The following is a 24147-nucleotide window of genomic DNA, read 5'->3' as shown; positions in this document are numbered from 1 at the left end:
AAAAACAACTAATGTAACCTATACCGGAAACCTCTGAAAACTCATATTAGAAAATGTATATCTTATTTTATGAAACTATAACAGTTATCAACAGTTGATAATATATGCGCATATAAGATATGTATATTACTAGTAGTATATTTCTAAACGATAGCATTCTCAAAGAGTTGTGGAAAATAAGAATGAGGCCTTAATCTTACTCAGATAATTCATAGAGAAAACAAGAAGGTTTAGGACAAAAGCAGATGAGGGGGAAAGAATGCATTAATATGGCCAGGTGGGGGAAAGAGAGCATTAATATGGTCAGGTGGGGAAAAGAGAGCATTAATGTGGTCAGGTGGGGGAAAGAGAGCATTAATGTGATCAGGTGGGGAAAAGAGAGCATTAATGTGGTCAGGTGGGGAAAAGAGAGCATTAATGTGGTCAGGTGGGGGAAAGAGAGCATTAATGTGATCAGGTGGGGAAAAGAGAGCATTAATATGGCCAGGTGGGGGAAAGAGAGCATTAATATGGTCAGGTGGGGAAAAGAGAGCATTTCTGTGGTCAGGTGGGGAAAAGAGAGCATTAATATGGTCAGGTGGGGAAAAGAGAGCATTAATATGGCCAGGTGGGGGAAAGAGAGCATTAATATGGTCAGGTGGGGAAAAGAGAGCATTAATGTGGTCAGGTGGGGAAAAGAGAGCATTAATATGGTCAGGTGGGGAAAAGAGAGCATTAATATGGTCAGGTGGGGAAAAGAGAGCATTTCTGTGGTCAGGTGGGGAAAAGAGAGCATTAATGTGGTCACTCAGGTCAGATTAAATACCATATACTATGGTGCTGAACCAGGCAGATAGGTTATGTCATTGTGTTATTTTTGTACCAAGAGAATGTGCCAGGAATGGCCACTGGGACTTAGTAGTAATATTGGGACAGATGCTCAGACAGCACAGCTGTTTAAATGAAATGTCCCTAAAGCTGCTTGAACTGTGCTTAGTGCTCACTGCTTTATCCAGAGACAGGGCTTTCAAATGCATACCTCTTTGAGGGCTTTCACATGCATACATCTTTGAGGGCTTTCAAATGCATACGTCTTTGAGGGCTTTCAAATGCATACATCTTTGAGGGCTTTCAAATGCATACCTCTTTGAGGGCTTTCAAATGCATACCTCTTTGAGGAGGAGTGCATCTGACTGTCATACATTTTTCATCATATTAATTGTGAATGAAAAAAGTTTAACATTTTATTTTAGATGAATACACTAGCCTTATTACGAAGGTTATTAAAATATACGAGGGTAGCGGAATCCAGGATAGTTTGAAGTCAAAAAGTCTCCTTGACATGTAGATTCGTGCAAGTGTGTTATACCCCGTATACACAGCGGGATTAAAACTGAAGATCCCACAACAGAGAGAGAGAGAAATCACGCTGGCACAAGGCCCAGTTGAACAACGCGTTCTTTGACCACACATTCCAAACCTGTTACGCACTCCACTGCATAAACCTGATGGCACGGTGGTCAGGTAAATAGTATCCCAGCATTGACAAGAAAAGTTACCTGCTCCAATGCTCCCAAACAGCAACATTAGGTTACCATCTATTTTATTTACCCCGCAAGTAGAGCGCATATCATCTAGTATCGCTCAAGGTTTGGTTTCTATTGGAGTGAGCACCTGACCTAGTCCACAGGGGTATCCCCACCCACCCTCAGCTGCCTGCGACCAGCAGAGACGTGCTTCGTCATTGCAAGACGCGTCACTGGAATACTCGGATCAATATGCTGTAACTTCTGAAGGCGTCGGGAAACACTTGAATTATGATGGCGGAATAATACCAGGAAGAAAACAGGAAGAAACGTCTCACCTCTCAGGTAAATAAAAACGAGAGTGCCATGTTAGGGAAACATCGAAAGTCTAATATAATCTAATATGGAAGGCAAAAATCGGTTTCTTTTTTTGCGCAGCCGTCAATTCAGTTCGCTTGAAGTTCAAATTGCGCCGTGTTTGTGGGAATGGGGGGGTGAGACTATGTCAAACACCAGAGGGATATTGCAGTTTATTTTCTAAATGTAAGTAAGGAAATGAAAAATATATGGACATTACACGTATAAATGATCGAATGCTATTCCCATCCAAAGAATGGTGGACTGCTGTTCTGGGATTTTTATTCGTTGTTTGGACTGATCTTGTTTGACATCTGGCCCATAGACCCGTACAGAGACAACAAGAATGTTAATAATTGGTGTAATTATCGGTGTCCAAACGTGTCATTGGTGGACTACAATTGGGATGGTGTCTGACTACTCAGCCGTTTAGTCAAAATATTTCGCTTTTCTTCACAAACAGCGTTGCAATTGATCCAAATTTAGCCCTAGACGTTGTGTTATTTCAATAATAACTATTACATTTATCAGACTTGCCTCCCTTTGAGATCCGAATTTTGCTTTACTAGCCTATTTCTACATTGATGTTGAACAGGTGTTTCCGAGCCTACCACAGAAAGCCTTTGCGCTTGGCCTTGTCAAGACAGTCCACTTGCTTATATTTGGAATACCTCCGTTTAATACAATAATACCTGTTATTACTGTTATTTCATATTTTGCTGATTTGTATTAGGCTATTTGATTTAATATATATATATATATATAATATAGGCCTCTTTGGTGTGTCTGTATATATATTTTTTTACCCTACCCAGAGTCCAGTACCCACCGAGCAGAGGAGCCATAGACTTTATTTCTTGACAGTTTTACAATTTAATTAAACATTTAAAGCTGAAATGTCTTGAGTCAATAACTATTCAACCCCTTTGTTATGGTAAGCCTAAATGCGTTCAGGAGTAAAAATTTGCTTAGCGTGGATTTTAGCTTACACTAATAGTGTTTGACATGATTTCGAATGACTCATCTCTGTACCCCACACATACAATTATCTGTAAGGTCCCTCAGTCGAGCAGTGAATTTCAAACACAAATTCAACCACAAAGACCCGGGAGGTTTTCCAATGCTTTGCAAAGAATGGCACCTATTGGTGGATGGGTAAAAAATAAAACTGACATGAATGTCTGTTTGAACATGGTCAATTTATTTATTTCACTTTGGATGTTGTATCAAAACACAGAGTCACTACAAAGATACAGGCATCCTTCCTAACTCAGTTGCCAGAGAGGAAGGAAACCGCTCAGGGATTTCACCGTGAGGCCAATGGTGACGTTAAAACAGTTTAATGGCTATGATAGGAGGAAACTGAGGATGGATCTACAACATTGTAGTTACTCCACCATTCTAACCTAATTGACAGAGTGTAAAGAGAGAAGCATGTACAGAATCAGAATATTCCAAAACATGCATCCTGTTTGCAACAAGGCACTAAAGTAGTACTGCAAAAAAATGTGGCAAAGCAATTCACTTTTCTCTCCTGAATACAAAGTGTTATGTTTGGGGCAAATCCAATACAACACATGGAGTGTCACTCCATATTTTCAAGCATAGTGGGGGCTTCATCATGTTATGGGTATGCTTGTAATCGTTAAAGACCGTGTAGTTTTTCAGGATAAAAAAAAATGAACTAAATGGAGGAAATTCCTAGAGGAGAGATTAATACACCTTTCAGCAGGACAATAACCTAAAATACAAGGCCAAATTTACACTGAAGTGGCTTAAGAAGACCGTGACTGTTCCTGAGTGGCTGAGTTACAGTTTTGACTTAAATCTGCTTGAAAACCTATGGCAAGACCTGGAAATGGTTGTCTAGCAATGATCAACAACCAATTTGACAGAGCTTGGAGAATTTTGAAAAGAATAATGGGAAAATGTTGCACAATCCAGGTGTGGAAAGCTCTTAGAGACTTATCCAGAAAGACTGTAATCGTTTGTTGTAATGATTGTTGTAATCATTACCAAAGGTGATTCGAACATGTATTGACTCAGGGGGCGAATACTTATCAAATCAAGATATATTAGTGTTTTATTTTTCATTAATTTGTTAGAAATGTCAGAATTTGTCTTCCACTTTGACATTACAGAGTATTTTGTTTAGATCGTCGACAAAAAAAAAGACAATTAAATACATTTTAAGGTCGTCATTGTAAAATAAGATTTTGTTCTTAACTGACTTGCCTAGTTAAATAGAGGTTAAAAAGAATAATCCCACTTTGTAACACAACAAAATGTGAAAGTCCAGGGGTGTGAATACATTCTAAAAGGCACTGACTTTCACAGAGAAAAGCTGACCAATACAACTATGCAATGCAAGATGGCCAGTTTTGTAATATTATATGTATTTCATATATAAAACTGTGAACATTTGTGAAATAGAATTCATCGGGAAGGAATATGCCGAATATGTCCCAAATTGCACCTTATTCCCTATATAGTTACTACTTTTGACCAGGGCCCATAGCTCTGGTAGTGCACAGGGAATAGGGAGCTATAATATATATTTCAACCCTTCCTGATCTATTTTACTGATGCTATTCCTTTCTTTCACTCCTCTGGACTGGATCCCTGTACCTCGTCCTGTCTGGGATGTCTCCTGTGTTTCCATGCTGATGTTTGGTGAGTATCCAATTCTATTTTCAGCGCTGCTAAAAGCTGCTCTTTAGAATCATTGGAGTAGGCTGTTTCAGGTGTTTATTTTACATCATGTGCTAAAGGTTTTACTTGTAGGCAGACAGGAACATGACTGAAGGGCCTGTATTTTGGTCTATGGGAGTCAGAAATACAATATCCCCTTGTTTGAATATTTGAGCTCTAATCCCACCAAGCATAGAGCTACATATGTAGGATCTTAATTTGAGCCAGTTTGCTACAACTGATCTGATGTGTGAGTATGTCTTCTGGCATGCCTGTGCTTTGGTGCTGCTCACCCAGGCTGAATTAGGGAGTGGTGGCATCACATCTGGCTGAGACCTTCTGGCGTCTTTATCTCTCCCAAACACTTGCCGTCCCAACATGCATTGCGGCATCGTGGCGTAATGGAAAAAGTGTTCCCTTCTATTGGTTTCCCCTATGACTCTCAACTGGTGCTGTTAGCACACAACGTGCCAGAATTTTGGTCTTTAACTAATGTGGATTTCATCTAAATAACTGTGTTCTAGAGTAGTAATAACTATCACATATAACTGACCAGAACATAACCTGCAATGGAGCATTTCTGCTGGAGAAGGCCAACACCACTTTCAAAGACAACCCTGTCAGGAATACTCTTGGGGGAAGCTTTCTGTATGTGGTTGAGCCAAGAACTGTCGTTGTCTCTTTAGCCACCAGGTGGAAGCACAAACTCAGGGATGATTCTACTGGCACAGATACAGGAGGATGAACACTGAATACAGCAAGAACATGAAGAGATATAAACACAAAGGCTGTGGTGCACATAGCTTCTTAATGCCTATAAAGTGGATCAAGCTGTTTCATAATAGATGGAGCAATGCCTTGACACAGGCCCGTGTCTTTGACTGTTGTTGAATCTGAGAGCGTGCATCATCACCAAGGTTTTAGAAACCCTCTGATCTCAGTGATGCAGACGTTCTCATTGGCGTGGCTATTTTCACAGTCATCTCACTTGTCTGTATTAAATGTTTAGCTCTGTAAGAAAACCTCGGGTGCGTTCAGTGGGTGTGAACCGGGAGAAAACTTACTGAAACAGAGCAGATACTACCTGAGCTTGTTCAATAACAATTTATTTTATTTTTCCCCCCTTCAAATGTTTTTCTCTCATTGGTTCCTACTGAACATGATGACCTTAATGTTGTGCAACTAGACTAGCACGTCTCCCTGAAGCATCCAAACTGGGCATGAGCGGGGAGGGGCAACACAGCTACTGCTCCTATAGTATGCTATCTACTGGGAGAATACTGCAGAAACATGGAACATTCCTGCTTCATAAATACTTGATACCATAATGGTGCAGTATGAATATTAATGTGCGGTTAGCCTACCATCCATCCATCCATGCCCTTAGTGCTTTCTAGAGCTTAGATCTCCAACCACAAACTAAGTCTCCTAAAGCATGCTACAGACAGTACTATATGTGCCGACTGGCATTGTTTTATTAATACCAGATGTTCACAGCCGCAAATATTGTTTTACGTATTATAGATATATTGTGTGATGCAAAACAAGGTGTTAGATGTCTCTAACCATGATGCAGTAGGCAACAGAACAGAGGAAGGAAGGCAACGGGAGGGGGGGGGAGGGGTATAGGGGCCGTTATGTAATCCGTGATGGAGCCAAAGAGAGGGATGAAGACGAGAGATATAAACACACTCCATGTGCCCAACTAAAGGTGTGTGTGTGTGTGGTGATGACTTTCTTAGAGTGAGTGGATTTGTGTCTTGGTTGTCTGTGTCTGTCAGAGTCTCTGGGGAGGGTGCATCTGTGAGTAGTGCCCTCCCCTCTCCTCATCTCTCTGGGGTCCAGCCCAGCACCTGCTCCCTGCATTAGGGAGAGGGGAAGGGAGGGGTTTCTAGGCAACTGGGGGGTGGAGGGAGGGGTGTGTGTAGTAAAACACACCTATCTGTCTGTCTACATTCCTTCTGCCCTTGTCATGTTGTGACCATGTCCAGTAATTATTTTGGATTATGTTACAGTACGACATCAGAGTAAAAAATAACAATATTCTTGTATACTGTATCCGTATATACACCAGAGGCTTGTTAATGCCATTTCAACATTCCCCCTTGTTTCCAGCTCTGCACTTGAGGTCAGTAACAACGTTATAATGATAGATACAGAAACTGAATATTGTTGTCCTGTACCCTGACCATGTACCATAACCATGTACCCTAACCCTGTATCCTGTACCCTAACTCGAATCCAGGCTGCATCACATCCGGCCGTGATTGGGAGTCCCATAGGGCGGCGCACAGCGTCGTCCGGGTTTGGTCGGGGTAGGCCGTCATTGTAAATAATAATTTGTTCTTAACTGACTTGCCTAGTTAAATAAAGGTTAAATAATATATATATATATATATATATATATATATATAAAAAACAAAACCTGTACCCTGTACTCTTTTCCTCTATGGGTTGTTTAGAGAATATGACTACCCCCTCCCACTCCCCCTGCCTCCCCAACCCCAGCCTCTCCATGAGCCGTATGGCACTAATGGGGTCAGACAGATGGGTGGGGACCATGTCATCCCCAATAAAGAGAGTCTGTGTGTGTGTGTGTGTGTAGCAGGGGGGCACTACATAAAATGAGCCGTGCTGGCCCATTACACTTGAAAATGGGGAGACACTTCTGAGGATTGGTTGGAGGCAGATCCTATGTGTCTCTGTCTCACACAGCATGGTAGCCAATAGCAGAGGGAGTTCTAGGGGGTGACTCCCTCACACAGCATGGTAGCCAATAGCAGAGGGAGTTCTAGGGGGCGACTCCCTCACACAGCATGGTAGCCAATAGCAGAGGGAGTTCTAGGGGGCGACTCCCTCACACAGCATGGTAGCCAATAGCAGTGGGAGTTCTAGGGGGCGACTCCGTCACACAGCATGGTTGCCTACAGCAGAGGGAGTTCTAGGGGGCGACTCCCTCACTCAGCATGATAGCCAATAGCAGTGGGAGTTCTAGGTGGTGACTCCCTCACTCAGCATGGTAGCCAATAGCAGAGGGAGTTCTAGGTGGTGACTCCCTCACTCAGCATGATAGCCAATAGCAGAGGGAGTTCTAGGTGGTGACTCTCACACAGCATGGTAGCCAATAGCAGAGGGAGTTCTAGGTGGTGACTCTCACACAGCATGGTAGCCAATAGCAGTGGGAGTTCTAGGGGGCGACTCCGTCACACAGCATGGTAGCCAATAGCAGTGGGAGTTCTAGGTGGTGACTCTCACACAGCATGGTAGCCTACAGCAGAAAGAAAAGTGCTGGGGCGCTGCCTGAAAAGGACTTGGATGGAGGGTTGTGTAGTGTAGACCAGTTCTCCTGATGCTTCTCTATCTGCCTCCCTCCTGTTCTTGGGCTGCGTGCTGTGCCAAATGACACAGCACTAACCTAGGCCGGCTCATTCATTGGCCAGCCCTGCCTAGTGGGAGGATGGTGGATACATGTGCTGCTGTGGATTCATTTGATAGTGTAATTGATTTACTGCATATTAAAATTAGGTGATTAATTGAGAAGTGAGAGGCTGGGAGGATAATGCTGATGAATTATCGCTATAGGCCTTTTATTTATTTAACTAGGCAAGTCAGTTAAGAACAAATTCTTATTTACAATGAAGGCCTACCTCCCCGGTCAAACCCTCCCTTAACCCGGACGACGTTGGGCCAATTGTGCACCGCCCTATGGGACTCCCGATTACGGCCGGTTGTGATTCAGCCTGGGAAAGAACCAGGGTCTGTAGTGACGCCTCAGACCGCTGCGCCACTCTGGAGCACTATAGGCTATTCATTATATGGTGTTATAATGAATTGTTGTTCATCAATGGGAAATAATTGAGTGAGTGATGGAGACTAGCTCTCGAATTAGCATAACTTTGCATTCATATTTTTTGTAGGACCATGATAAATCATTTCTTTATGCTTAGGCTCTAAGTCTTTTTCAATCGTCTGTAGTTTCACGTTTCAAAGTTTATTTGTCACGTGCACAGGATACAGCAGGTGTAAAACAGTAAACGCTTATTTACGAGCTCTTTCCCAACAATGCAGTAATAAAATAATATAGATAAGAAAAACCCGAGAAATAGAATAGGTTATTGTTTCGGCGCTTCATCCTGTCATAGGTGTTGGACCAAACTCTCAGGATAATTTCTGAGAATTTGGTGATTAATTATGAAGCACTCAATTCAAACATCGTTATCGAAATGGACCATATGATTCAACATCTCCCCCACTTCCCATAGGTTAATCTAGAATTTAGCAGTGTTCAATTGGTGCATACGGTTAACAAAGTTCGATACTTCAGTATGGTGACTCCTCCCCTTTACTAGCGCGGATAAGCATCTTCAGCACAACAAAGCATGTGTCCGGTTTCTGCAACGTTGTAACTTCATTATTGTAACTTCACTGGATGTACGGAATATTCGGTTGCGTTGGATTTAACTAATTATAGTTCTTCATTGATGGTATTTCTATTTTAGGTAAGCGCACTTTTGAATGTATTTCTGGCGGCTGATGGGATTTAGAGTCGGTGTTTATTTGTTTTCTACATTCGGCGCCATTTTCATACTAAGATGATTTAAATGCCTGCGCTATAGGCATCACAGTGTAGCTGACGTGCACACGGGAGATAGTGTTAAAAAAAATCACACCTTAAATAAATCAATGTTTTGTAAAAGTTGAAAGAAATCTGCGTTTGGACTACCTCCAAATTCCAATATCTTCAGTTAAAAACAAGTGAATGAATGGTCATGATGATTAGAATGGGCACGCCAGGGTATTTCATTTGCCTGGCCGCTCACTGCTCCAGGGTCTTTTATCCATATCGTGTGGCATTTGTTTGTGGCCCAATGAATGTGAAATAAATAACTCGACCTAATTAAACATTTTTCTTACAATAATTGAATACAATTTCCTAACATTTTTAGACGGCTATTTGTAGTGCAGTGTTTTTGGATTAAAATCAGGACAATGAGGACATGCATTTATTCAAATATTACAATGTTTCAAACACTTCTGGTTCCTTTTCTTCTTTTGACTTTTCTTTAGCAAGATGGAGTGATCTACTACTGTATGTTAACTGTGCTCAATAGTCATTCATCCCATTGGCCATCACTAGACTACTATCAATCTCTTGATGAGAAGTTAAATGGCTTTTGTGTGTGCAGATTTTCAACACAAAAACATGGGCAGGAAAAGGTCCTATGTAGAGCTCAGAAGCAGTCCGGGCCATGCCGACAGTCATCACACCTTACCATTGCACTTGACATAACTTTGTGGGGGGAAAAATCAGACTAAAGACTTTTAAACATTACTCCATTTTCCCTGTGTTTGTAAAATATTGAGCCTGGCCTTGTTGCTAAAATGACAAGAACAGACTAATTGGTTTATTCTGTGTCTAGGAAAGTGTCCCACAACCTTAGTGTCTTTTGTTTTAACACCGTAGCCAATACACCACCATTCACCATGTTGTTCTCTGTGTGCTCTGCCTGCAATCGTCTTTCAGAACACAACTATGTCTGAGAAGACCTCTGCTCTGGTATCGTTCATGCTGTCAGTTATTTGAGCTTTTGGTTTAAATGTGATTGACATGATTCATTCTTCAGCATGTTAAGTATGAATCCATCTCTGCAGTAGCCAGGAGGCTAGCCTGAGTACAGTAATGTGTATCTGCTGCTGCTGCCTGTAACACACTGAAGGGGAACTCATCCAGTAAACCCATCCTCCATTGATACTGCTGGGATATATATATATATATATATATATATAGCAAGATAATCTGTTATGAAGGGATGAAAACATGATGTGGGAGGGGCAAGAGAACACTGAGAGAGACACCTGAACGAGAGGGAGATCTGAGAGAGAGCAAGTGTGTGTGTGAGAGAGAAAACATTTTAGTGTATTAGTGAGAGAGAGAAAGTTTTAGTGTATTAGTGAGAGTGGACTGGTGAAGAAGAGTTAGGAAGGAGAAAGAGTGACGTTGCATTAGTTTAGTAAATTACTACTGTGTGGTTTGTTTGTGCCAAGTAGGGTTGGGCACTATCTAGATTTTCATGTCGTCATACCTTCCTTCTGTCGTCCTGGGATTTATGGTATTACTGGTTTAGTACACAAGGGGACGCCAAAACAAACCTATTGGGCGTCTATTACCAGAATGCTAACATAATTAGCACTAGTAAAAGCTTATTTCTATGGAGGCTGCTAGCTAAATATGCTAAAATGCAGAAATGAAAATAAACAAATTGCAAAGACAGGCAATCCATCTCATAAAGTTACACATATATAGGTAGGAACTTCCGAATGGAATTTTGACATTTCCAAGTGATTGTGAACGAGAGACATTGTGCAAATGAACAAAGTTTTGACACATGCTTGTCTGAAGGAAGAACAGTACTGGCTCTGGAGCAGCATGTGTAGGCTACATGCTGTGTCTGTGTGGAGTCTGGAGTCGCTAGGGCCTGCTCAGGGAATAGGGGGCAGGAGGAGACGGGCTGAGAACAGAGAGGAGGAAAAAACGCAAGTAAATAACTCAGTCAAAGGGATTTGACTTTTTCACTGTAAGCTCATTTACTTGTGTGGCTGCCAGCCAGATAGCGTTGCACTTCTGTTGTCATCTGAGGAAAATGAAGCTATTTTCTGCTGAATGTGTTGCACCAATGTATTTTCTGTGAAGGAAAATTAGAGTTAAATGTCCCTGATCACTCTATTGAAGCAAAAAAGACTTGACTTTCAATATAAAACACAACCACTGTCAACACACAGCTGGACTCACCTGCTCCCGTTTTCTCCTGTTGTTTTACGAACAAACAGGTGACTGGCTCAACTGTTCTGGGGAACTACGGTGAGCTTCATAATGTGACAGGTGAAATGAAGAAAGCGAGCTGCTTGATCTCCTAACACATTGCACAAGTTGACTGCAGGTATCTACTTAAAGTAGCCACCAATATTACAACTTCAAAGAGGTATTGAAAAGCCATCCCATGGCTATTTCCAAATACCCTGGTATACGGTGTATACAGTCTAACGCCCAAGCCTAGTGCCAAGGGCCAACACTCTGCACACAGAACAAGATACTCTCTGTTTTTTAAGAGTGATGTTTTTTTCTCTGATAAGATCTAGAGTTTCCAATTGTACAGTGGCAAGAAAAAAGTATGTGAACCCTTTGGAATTACCTGGATTTCTGCGTAAATTGGTCATTAAATTTGATCTGATCTTCATCGAAGTCACAACAATAGACAAACATAGTGTGCTTAAATTAATAACACAAATTATTGTATTTTTCTTGTCTATATTGAATATATAATTTAAACATTCACAGTGTGGGTTGGAAAAAGTATGTAATCTCCAAGGCTAATGACTTCTCCAAAAGATAATTGGAGTCAGGAGTCCGCTAACCTGGAGTCTGATCAAGATTGGAGATGTTGGTTAGAGCTGCCTTCTATAAAAACACTCACAAAATGTGAGTTTGCTATTCACAAGAAGCATTGCCTGATGTGAACCAAGCCTCGAACAAAAGAGATCTCAGAAGACCTAAGATGAAGAATTGTTGACTTGCATAAAGCTGGAAAGGGTTACAAAAATATCTCTAAAAGCCTTGCTGTTCATGAGTCCACGGTAAGAAAAAATGTCTATATAAATGGAGAAAGTTCAGCACTGTTGCTACTCCCTAGGAGTGGCCGTCCTGCAAAGGTGACTGCAAGAGAACAGCGCAGATTGATCAATGATGTTAAGAAGAATCCTAGTGTCAGCTAAACTCTGTTGACGAGTCTACGATATGTAGAACACTGAACAAGAATGGTGTTCATGGGAGGATACCACGGAAGAAGCCACTGCTGTCCAAAAAAACAGGTTTGGGGCTGCTTTCCTGAGGCTGCTTTGCTGGACAGCTTGCTACCACCGACAGAAAAATGAATTCCCAAGTTTATCAAGACACTTTGCAGGAGAATGTTAGGCTATCTGTCGGCCAATTGAATCAGAAGTTGGCTGATGCAACAGGACAGTGACCTAAAACACAGAAGTAAATCAACAACAGAATGGCTTCAACAGAAGAAAATACGCCTTTTGGAGTGGCCCAGTCAGAGTCCTGACCTCAACATGATTTTGAGATGCTGTGGCATGACTTTGGGAGCAGTTCACACCAGACATCCCAAGAATATTGCTGAACTGAAACCGTTTTATAAAATTCCTCCAAAATTCCTCCTCAACGTTGTGCAGTTCTGATCCGCAACTACAGAAAAGGTTTGGTTGAGGGTTCACATACTTTTCCCACCCTGCACTGTGAATGTGTGTTCAATAAAGACATGACAACGTGTAATTCGTTGTGTTTTATTAGTTTAAGCAGACTGTGTTTGTCTATTGTTGTGACGTAGATGATCAGATCACATTTTATAACCAATTTATGCAGAAATCCAGGTATTTCCAAAGGGTTCACATACTTTTTCTTGACACTATGTCTTTATTCCACATGTGACTGGAGTGGACTGTGAACTTGTTGTATATCCACAGCATGTCTAGATACTGTTATAGGCACCATCATTGACAGACATGTCATCGATACTTTACATTTACAATGATGTATTATTGACAAACACATCGATATTATCCATTGACAATTACAGCATATAACAAATAAAATGTATTGTCACATAAATCTGGAAAGGTGCAGTGAAATGTGTTGTTTTACAGGGTCTAACCCCTGGAGCTAATTAAGTGCCTTGCTCAAGGGCACATTGACAGATTTTTCACCTTGTCCGCTCGGGTATTCAAACCAGCAACCTTTTGCTTACTACCCAACACTTTAACCGCCTGCTACCTGTCGCCCTATTGACAGACACGTCATGGAAACTGTTCATTTACAAATATGAATTCTCTCTGGTACCGTAAGACACACAGACATGAACACTTCTGAAATAATGTTCCACTAATATACAGATTTCACCTTCAATCAATTGGCTTTGGCTGAAGTCTGGTTTAAACTGGATTGAATTTAAGTGTAGGCTTGGTCTGCTCCTTCAGCCCAACCACAGTCGATCAATGGGATAACTCCATTCAGCCTGGTCCCCAAGCGGTTCACGTTACAACATCAGAACCATCTGTGGGGGTATTGATTAGGTTGAAACAGAGAGCTGGAGATAAAGTTACACACTAGAAGACCAACAGACCTACATGGCACAGTACCCATTATAGCTGAGAGTTTAAGAACTAACCAGTGTAAAGCCCTTTGCACTGCTTTTTTGTTTTAAATCAATGGGTTAGTGTTAGAGGTTTCTATATCAACGTTGCTGAGAGCATTGTGGATGTTCTTTTGAAACAATTTGCATATTCCATTTTTGTGTGTGTCTATGTGAATGACTGCAGCCGTGAATCGTTGAGTATCTGTGTGGGCATGTGAGAGCCTGCCTGTATACCGCTGTGCAAGCGCATGTGTTTACAGATATCTTTGGCATTTATTTCCTTTAATTTGGACTTTCGGCCAGGTGGGAGGGGCTAATAGGTGGGCGGGACTTAGCATAAGCCATGAATCAGCACAGCTGATCGGAACCTGCCAGATTTTCTCTGAGAGAGAGAGGGGAGCGAGATAAAGAGAGAAAGCGAGAACAGAAGGAGAGAAGGGAGAGAGCGAAGAGGGGGGGAAAGAGGAGATGGGGGAGAGAGAATAGAAAGAGGAGAGGGAGGGAGGGGAGGAAGAGAGATAATCTCACTTGGAGCCTGATTAACACTAAACTCCAGGCTAAATCCCACTCACTAAATTCACTCTCAGCACCTACCACGCATGTTTCTGTTTCTCAGTTCCCCTGTAGGGCAAATATGATCCAACGTGCTTAAGGGCCGGCGGTATTAGTGTTGGTGCTGGGGATGTGGTTGAGATGGGGATGGCTGCTACTCAGATTCACACCAACTATGAATGAATGAATGAAGAAATGTCCTCGGCCTGATACCACCAATTTAGATTACACTGCTTAGTGTTGTGTGTGTCTACGTCTGATTGAGAGCGAAATTGTGAGGGAATGCGTGTGTGCGCACTGCAGTCAGTGACATGAGATATCCTAATGAGTCGACAACATCCTGAGAACCTGCAGCTCTTATACCCGTTCTCCACAAGCTCTGCTCAACACACAGTTGCACACACCCATGTTGACTCCAATGCTTCCCATAGTTGTCCAGTTGGCTGGATGTCCTTTGGATGGTGGACTATTCTTGATACACAGGGGAAACTGTTGAGTGTAAAATAAAATAAAAACAGCAGCGTTGTAGTTCTTGACTCAAACCGGAGTGCCTGGCACCTACTGCCATACCCCGTTCAAAGGCACTTACATTTTTTGTCTTGCCATTTCATCCTCTGCATAGCACACATACACAAGTCTCACTGATTTTGAAGTGGATTTAACAAGTGACATCAATAAGGGATCATAACTTCCCTGTCCTACAGTATCTTATCCAACCCCCCCTTCCCTATCCTGTCCTACAGTATCTTATCCAACCCCCCTTCCCTTTCCTGTCCTACAGTATCTTATCCAACCCCCCTTTCATGTCCTACAGTATCTTATCCAACCCCTCTTCAATTCCCTGTCCTACAGTATCTTATCCAACCCCCCTTCCCTTTCCTGTCCTACAGTATCTTATCCAACCCCCCTTCCCTTTCCTGTCCTACAGTATCTTATCCATCCCCTTTCCTGTCCTACAGCATCTTATCCAATCCCCCTTCCCTTTCCTGTCCTATAGCATCTTATCCAACCCCCCTTCCCTTTCCTGTCCTATAGTATCTTATCAAACCCCCCTTCCCTTTCCTGTCCTACAGTATCTTATCCAACCCCTCTTCAATTCCCTGTCCTACAGTATCTTATCCAACCCCCCCTTCCCTATCCTGTCCTACAGTATCTTATCCAACCCCCCTTCCCTTTCCCGTCCTACAGTATCTTATCCAACCCCCCTTTCCTGTCCTACAGTATCTTATCCAACCCCTCTTCCCTTTCCTGTCCTACAGCATCTTATCCATCCCCCTTTCCTGTCCTACAGTATCTTATCCAACCCCTCTTCCCTTCCCTGTCCTACAGTATATTATCCAACCCCCCTTCCCTTTCCTGTCCTACAGTATCTTATCCATCCCCTTTCCTGTCCTACAGCATCTTATCCAACCCCCCTTCCCTTTCCTGTCCTATAGCATCTTATCCAACCCCCCTTCCCTTTCCTGTCCTATAGCATCTTATCCAACCCCCCTTCCCTTTCCTGTCCTATAGCATCTTATCCAACCCCCCTTCCCTTTCCTGTCCTATAGCATCTTATCCAAAACCCCTTCCCTTTCCTGTCCTACAGTATCTTATCCAACCCCCCTTCCCTTTCCTGTCCTACAGTATCTTATCCAACCCCTCTTCCCTTTCCTGTCCTATAGCATCTTATCCAACCCCCCTTCCCTTTCCTGTCCTATAGCATCTTATCCAACCCCCCTTCCCTTTCAAATCAAATCAAATCAAATTTTATTTGTCACATACACATGGTTAGCAGATGTTAATGCGAGTGTAGCGAAATGCTTGTGCTTCTAGTTCCGACAATGCAGTAATAACCAACAAGTAATCTAACTAACAATTCCAAAACTACTGTCTTGTACACAGTGTAAGGGGATAAAGAATATGTACATAAGGATATATGAATGAGTTATGGTACAGAGCAGCATAGGCAAGATACAGTAGATGGTATCGAGTACAGTATATACATATGAGATGAGTATGTAAACAAAGTGGCATAGTTAAAGTGGCTAGTGATACATGTATTACATAAGGATACAGTCGATGATATAGAGTACAGTATATACGTATGCATATGAGATGAATAATGTAGGGTAAGTAACATTATATAAGGTAGCATTGTTTAAAGTGGCTAGTGATATATTTACATTTCCCATCAATTCCCATTATTAAAGTGGCTGGAGTTGAGTCAGTGTCAGTGTGTTGGCAGCAGCCACTCAATGTTAGTGGTGGCTGTTTAACAGTCTGATGGCCTTGAGATAGAAGCTGTTTTTCAGTCTCTCGGTCCCAGCTTTGATGCACCTGTACTGACCTCGCCTTCTGGATGATAGCGGGGTGAACAGGCAGTGGCTCGGGTGGTTGATGTCCTTGATGATCTTTATGGCCTTCCTGTGACATCGGGTGGTGTAGGTGTCCTGGAGGGCAGGTAGTTTGCCCCCGGTGATGCGTTGTGCAGACCTCACCACCCTCTGGAGAGCCTTACGGTTGAGGGCGGTGCAGTTGCCATACCAGGCGGTGATACAGCCCGCCAGGATGCTCTCGATTGTGCATCTGTAGAAGTTTGTGAGTGCTTTTGGTGACAAGCCGAATTTCTTCAGCCTCCTGAGGTTGAAGAGGCGCTGCTGCGCCTTCTTCACAATGCTGTCTGTGTGAGTGGACCAATTCAGTTTGTTTGTGATGTGTATGCCGAGGAACTTAAAACTTGCTACCCTCTCCACTACTGTTCCATCGATGTGGATAGGGGGGTGTTCCCTCTGCTGTTTCCTGAAGTCCACAATCATCCTCCTTTCCTGTCCTATAGCATCTTATCGGTAGTCATTTAGGCAGGTTACCTTAGTGTTCTTGGGCACAGGCACTATGGTTTTCTGCTTAAAACATGTTGGTATTACAGACTCGGACAGGGAGAGGTTGAAAATGTCAGTGAAGACGCATGTCAGCGCATGCTCGCAGTACATGTCCTGGTAATCCATCTGGCCCTGCGCCCTTGTGTATGTTGACCTGTTTTAAATGGCTTTTCTCACATCATGAGCGTGATCACACAGTCTTCCGGAACAGCTGGTGCTCTCATGCATGTTTGAGGGTTATTTGCCTCGAAGCGAGCATAGAAGTAGTTTAGCTCATCTGGTAGGCTCGTGTCACTGGGTAGCCCCCAGCTGTGCTTCCCTTTGTAGTCTGTAATGGTTTGCAAGCCCTGCGACATCCGACCAGCGTCAGAGCCGGTGTAGTACGATCCGATCTTAGTCCTGTATTGACGCTTTGCCTGTTTGATGGTTCGTCGGCGGGCATAGCGGGATTTCTTATAAGCTTCCGGGTTATACAGTCCCGTACAGTCCCGTTCTGATGTGGTGTACACCTCAATGCCATCGGAGGAATCCTGGAACATATTCCAGTCTGTGCTAGCAGAACACTCATGTAGCTTAGCATCTGCTTGTAAGCAGGAATCAGGAGGATAGAATTATGGTCAGATTTGCCAAATGGAGGGCGAGCTTTGTATGCATCTCTGTGTGTGGAGTAAAGGTGGTCCAGAGATTTTTTCCCCTCTGGTTGCACATTTAACATGCTGATAGAAACATGCTGATAAAAAAAGACAGATTTAAGTTTCCCCGCATTAAAGTCCCCGGCCAATAGGAGCGACGCCTCTGGGTGAGCGTTTTCTTGTTTGCTTATGGCAAATACAGCTAATTTATTGCGGTCTTAGTGCCAGCATCAGTCTGTGGTGTTATGTAGACAGCTACGAAAAATACAGATGAAAACTCTCTAGGTAGATGGTGTGGTCTACAGCTTATCATGAGATACTTTACCTCAGGCGAGCAAAACCTTGAGACTTCTTTAGATATCGTGAACCAGCTGTTATTTACAATAATGTTGATAATGTGGTCGCTCAGCCACGACTCCATGAAGCAAAGATATTACAGTTCTGAATGTCCCGTTGGTAGTTCAATCTTCCGCGTAGGTCATCTATTTTATTTTCCAAAGATTGCACGTTTGCTAGCAGAATGGAAGGCAGTGGGGGTTTATTCGATCGCCTACTAATTCTCAGAAGGCAGCCCACCCTTCCGGCCCCTTTTTCTCAGCCTTCTCTTCACGCAAATGACAGGGATCTGGGCCTGTTCCCGGGAAAGCAGTATGTCATTCACATCGGGCTCGTCGGACTCGTTAAAGAAAAAAATCTGTCTGCCGGTTCGTGGTGAGTAATCGCAGTTCTGATGTCCAGAAGTTATTTTCGGTCATAAGAGACGGTAGTAGCAACAGTATATACAAAATAAGTAAAAAAATAAGTTACAAACAATACAAAGAAACAAACAAAAACACAATTGGATAGAAACACGTAAAATGTCAGCCTTCTTCTCCGACGTCATCTTAACTCCTTTCCTATAGCATCTTATTCAAACCCCCCTTCCCTTTCTTTAGTCATATGTGCACCCCAAATGGCATCCTATTCCCTACATGGTGCGCTACTTTTGACCAGGGCCATAGTGGACTATGAAGGGAATAGGGTGCCATTTGGGAGACACACAGATGGTCGGAGCATCTGACGTGCACCTGACCCAACAGCTGAACACGCTGTTCACCCATTTCTGCAGGGCAATCTTTATCTCTGGCAGCTAGTTAGTCTAATGATGGTTGAGGTATACAGGAGTAATGATGGTTGATTTATACAGTAGTAATGATGATCGGGATGTCAGCTGGCCTACTGGAGGTAGAACATTATAGACGTGAGAAATGATAGGGCCTCTATGCACTATGGAAAAGTGTTTTCAAAAGGGTACCAGTTTGATGAAGATTGGCAGAACTACCGTTATTTCCTGTATATTGCTCTATTTTTGACAAAAGTAGTTGGGCCCGGGTCAAAAGTAGTTGGGCCCTGGTCAAAAGTAGTTGGGCCCTGGTCAAAAGTAGTGCACTACATAGTGGATAGGGTACAATTTGGGACACAGTGTGGTTGTGAGAGTCCCTGTTACTTCCCCAGGTTAGAAGCCAGACCAGAGCTGCTCACCTGGCCTTTAGCAGAGAATCTAGATGTTACCTAGTGAAGACAATGGAGGAGGCAGCCATGCAGGAGGCAGCAGCAGACACAAGACGTCTCATCTGGTCCATTAACACCATGTCTGTTTCCTGACTATTACCATTGAGATTACGCTACATTAAAAGACCCAGAGGAGATCCTGAGCACTGAGGCGTACACCACGCGGCTCAGTGTGTGTGTGTGTGTGTGTGTGTGTTTGGGTTGACCTAGGGAACAGGCCTATGGGGTGTTGTTGCGGTGGGGGAAGGGAAGGGCTGGATTAGTTAGAGTGCACCACAGTTATTGGTCACCAGACACAAACAATGGGAGGACTAAAGAGGATTTGGTCTCTGTGGTCCCCCCTCCCCTCCTCTCCTCCCCATACCCCTGCTGTCCCTATAGCGATGGAGCACTGTGTGTGTGTCAGGCACCCTCTGGGGTAAGGACAGCCGTGTGTGTGCAGCTGGAAGATCTGCCATCCTGTCTAGCGAAGTGTCTCCCTGCCCCCCACTGTATGGCAGACCTAGACATTTAATGAACTACTAGCCTAGATGTTGAGCAATGACAACAATTAGCAGCATCAGACTAGCCTAGATGCTAACAGTGGGCTAAGTAGATGCAATCTCTGTTAACACTGCATGGAGGGCTACTAGACATATGATGATGAACTGCTATGATCTAACACAAGTACGTTGATGCTGCTGCAACTCTTTCAATGACAGCCTCACAATTGCAAGACAAGTTCACACAGTGAAGTGAACACAGTAACTGGCCATTTACTTCTCAGAAGCCCTGTATGTCCTGTGAATTTCTAAACCAATTTAGTGATGCATTGTCATGCAATGTTACATTGGGACATCTTGGCCCACCGTATGAAGCCGGCGGGGCCACAGCGGACGGATGAAAGAGCCGTGTTGGGTTAGTGCTGAGGGTGATACTGACTGGAGCTGTACTAATAGACTTCCAGGCTGCTACGGAGCAGAAAGACTACATTGTGTGTGTTTCTAATGAGCCTCTGATAGACACACACTGTCGTGAGCTGCCTGTCTCCCAAGAGGTCCTCCCAGACACACACACACACACACACTCATTCAACAAGAGGTGCCATTGTGGAGTGGGATACACTCATAACTCCATATGAAAACGTGTTTGTGGCATATTTGATCGAGTACTCCAGTCTGAGAAAACGTAGTAGTAGCTCATGCTATAGAATGGCACCAGTGCATCACTGTTGACTGTCCATAATCATGTCTTGCTTGTGTGTATGTTGCTGTGCATCATCCAACATGACAACACACAAAGCTTTCTCTTTCCTATCGCTAACTACTCCATGTCATGTTCTGCAGTGTGTACCATGACAACAGAGGCTAGCGCGGTGGGCGAGGCGGACACAGAGGGCAAGCCGAAGCCCAGTGTAGCAGAGGCAGAGAGAAGACCGGAGAACAAGCAGAGCTCGGAGGCAGAGATACAACTGGAGAACAAGCAGAGCCCAGATCCAGAAACAGAGAGAGAACCGGAGAACAAGCCGAGCCCAGAGCCAGAAACAGAGAGAGAACCGGAGAACAAGCCGAGCCCAGAGGCAGCAGCACCGGAGCCAGAGAGGGAGAAGCCCAGCCAGAAGACCCAGGAGCAGGACTCAGAGCCTGGCTCCACAGAGAGCCCCATCTTCACCACCACCACTGAGGAGGAGCAGCTAGTGAAGCCCCGCCAGCGCACCTCAGCCAGCCGCGGCCTCTCACGCCTCTTCTCCTCCTTCCTCAAACGGCGCTCGCAGTGCTCAGACGTAGAGTGGGCTGAGGTCGAGAAGGCAGAGAAGGACAGGAAAGAGAAGGCAGAGGCTGGAACAAAGGAGGAAAAGTTAGAGCAGGCCAAGGGGGAGGAGAAGAAAGAGGCAGAGGAAAGGGGGGAGAAGAAAGAGGAGGAAGAAGCAGCAAAGAAAGCAGAGAAGAAAGAGGAAGAAGCAGCAAAGAAAGCAGAGAAGAAGAAAGAGGAGGAAGAAGAAGCAGCAAAGAAAGCAGAGAAGAAGAAAGAGGAGGAAGAAGCAGCAAAGAAAGCAAAGAAGAAAGAGGAAGAAGCAGCAAAGAAAGCAGAGAAGAAGAAAGAGGAGGAAGAAGCAGCAAAGAAAGCAGAGAAGAAGAAAGAGGAGGAAGAAGCAGCAAAGAAAGCAGAGAAGAAGAAGAAGAAAGAAGAGGAAGAAGCAGCAAAGAAAGAGGCAGTGAAGAAGAAGAAAGAAGAGAAAGAGGCAGCAAAGAAAGCAGAGAAGAAGAAGAAAGAGGAAGAAGAGGCAGCAAAGAAAGCAGAGAAGAAGAAGAAAGAGGAGGAAGAAGCAGCAAGGAAAGCGAAGAAGAAAGAGGAGGAAGAGGCAGCAAAGAAAGCAGAGAAGAAGAAAAAAGAAGAGGAAGGGGTAACGAAGAAAGAGGCAGAGCAGCAGAATCAAGAGGAAGAGGCAGCAAAGAAAAAGGAGGAGGAGAAGAAGAAGAAAGAGGGAGAGGCAGCAAAAAAAGCAGAGGAGGAGGGAGAGGCAGCAAAGAAAGAGGAGAAGAAGAAAGAGGAGGGAGAGGAAGCAAAGAAAGCAGAGGAGAAGAAAGAAGAGGAAGAGGCAGCAAAGAAAGCAGAGAAGAAGAAGAAAGAGGAGGAAGAGGCAGCAAAGAAAGCAGAGAAGGAGGAAGAGGAAGCAAAGAAAGAGGAGGAAGAGGCAGCAAAGAAAGCAGAGAAGAAGAAGAAAGAGGAGGAAGCGAAGAAAGAGGAGAAGAAGAAGAAAGACGAAGAGGAGTCAGCAAAGAAAGAGGAGAAGAAGAAAGGGGAGGAAAAGACAACAAAAAAAACGCAAAAGGGGAAGAAGAAAGAGAAAGAAAATAAAGAGGAGGAGAAGGGGAAGAAGAACGAGGCGAATAAAGAGGTAAAGAAGAACGAGGAGAATAAAGAGTTAAAGAAGAAAAAACGGAAGGGCAAAAAGAAAGCAGGGGAGGAGCACAAAGCAGGGGAGCAGTCCACAACAGAGGTGCAGGTGAAAGCCCCCATCGCGGCCCCGGAGCCAGAGCTCAGAGCAGAGGCGGAGGGGGAGGCTGAACAGGAGAGGCAGGAGGAGCCGGTAGAGGACCAGGACCATCACTCCATCAGCAGTGCAGAGACACAGGTGAGTGAGGGAGACAGACACAGTGAACTTCTCACCTAGGGCATGGGTGCACAACTCTGTTCCTTGGGGAATGCTATCCTGCTGGGTTTTTTTTGTTCTGATTTAGATTGTGGGAGACAGCTTTTGCAGTGCGCAAAAAACAAAAATGCAGAATTATCATACCTACACTGAACAAAAATATAAACGCAACATGTGAAGTGTTGGTCCCATGTTTCATGAGCTGAAATAAAAGCTCCCAGAAATGTTCCATACGCACAAAATGCTTATTTTCTCTCAAATGGTATGCACAAATTGGTTTTACATCCCTGATAGTGAGCATTTCTCCTTTGTCAAGATAATTCATCCACCTGACAGGTGTGGTATAATCAAGAAGTTGATTAAAGAGCATGATCATTACACAGGTGCACCTTGTGCTAGGGACAATAAAAGGCCACTCTAAAATGTACAGTTTTGTCACACAACACAAAGCCACAGATGTCTCACGTGTTGAGGGAGTGTGCTGTTGCCATGCTGAATTGACTTTATTTTAATTGACTTTTTTTTTTTTACTGATATGAACTGTAACTGAAATTGCTGCGTTTATATTTTTGATCAGTATATTATTAAACGTGTCAATGAGTTGCCTTCCCATTTTTTTATATATTTTTTTACAATGTTGTTATTATTTTGCACATTGAGGGGCTGCATTGCAGCAGACTGAAGATGTAGGCCAATGAGTCTCAAGTGAGAGACTGGAGTAAAAATAAGTGAAGTGAACATCAAGCACAGAAACTGAAGGAACATGTTACCCAGAGTCTGATCAACAACATAGCATTCAGAGAATAGCTACACTGAAGACACACAGCGTAGCAGGAGAGAGAGGTACAGGACAGAACATCAACTAGTTTGGTGCTTGACTGGGGTGGGCTGCTGACTCAGTAGAACTGACTAGGCTGGTCTGTGCAGGTCTAGAGCCGCCTAGATCTAGTCTGTGTTAGGAAAAGTACCGCTTCAAGTTATTATTTAATAACTGAAGTAACATTGCTGTTACATAGTAATCTAGTACTACTAATCTAGTAGTGCTGAGCGAAAAAACAACAACTTGATGCTCAGTTTGTGTGACGATGTAGTAGGGAGTTGAAGTTTCCAACAGACCAAAATTGAACATAGTTTACAGCAGAAATGTGGTAATTAACTACAATGAACGTAATCCATTGCTTGTCCGGTCTCGGTCTGTGTGGAGCAGAGAGGAGAGAACAAGAGGGATAGAGAGCAGTTGCTTCGCGAGGTATCTCTACCTGAAAATACATCATCTAAGTGATTGATAGTTGGTATTAAGCATAAAAGTATGCCTTATTTACTTTAAAGAACTACTAAAATAGTGATTTTGTCAGACAGCATAGGCAGCAGCTCTGTACAGATGAGATGATGACTTGGAATGAAATAATAAAGTCATCAAATAAAATAAATATTTTATTAAAGTAAATTACTGTGAAGAAATGGTTAATAGGTGATAAGCAAAGGTCAGTCATTACCATCATGGGACTTTTTATTAATGGTTTGATTCTGTGTTGTTACAACCTTTAACCCACATAATACATGCTGCATTTATTGTAAAAAAATGTTTTATAGAAACCGAAATCAAAAACTGAGATTATTTTTTAATAATCGAACCAAAACCGGACCGACTTAAAAAAACAAACCAATTCTCAG

The 24147-nt window shown here is 43.3% G+C and overlaps 1 protein-coding gene across 47 annotated transcripts in view; it reads left to right on the top strand.

The window, feature by feature from the left end:
* The first annotated feature begins 1639 nt into the window (after positions 1-1639).
* Positions 1640-24147, top strand: part of LOC110506699 (protein 4.1) — a 53583-nt gene continuing 31075 nt past the window's right edge. For 41 of the 47 annotated variants that reach the window (XM_090221572.1, XM_090221569.1, XM_090221576.1 and 38 more), the window contains exons 1-2: positions 18393-18500; positions 20666-22455. In XM_090221572.1, the coding sequence (XP_090077698.1) occupies positions 18404-18500; positions 20666-22455 (1887 nt within the window). In that variant the 5' untranslated portion in view covers positions 18393-18403. Of the gene's footprint in view, positions 4536-8823; positions 9053-11380; positions 11492-18392; positions 18501-20665; positions 22456-24147 lie in introns of those variants that run through there. The other 6 variants (XM_090221566.1, XM_090221563.1, XM_090221571.1 and 3 more) reach the window with 4 other exon arrangements.

The sequence above is a fragment of the Oncorhynchus mykiss genome, chromosome 3 (genome assembly GCF_057628025.1).
Source record: "Oncorhynchus mykiss isolate SJ-2025 chromosome 3, ASM5762802v1, whole genome shotgun sequence".
NCBI lineage: Eukaryota > Metazoa > Chordata > Actinopteri > Salmoniformes > Salmonidae > Oncorhynchus > Oncorhynchus mykiss.
The sequence above is the reverse complement of the archived record's forward strand: the minus strand, read 5'-3'. Positions and strand labels throughout refer to the sequence as shown.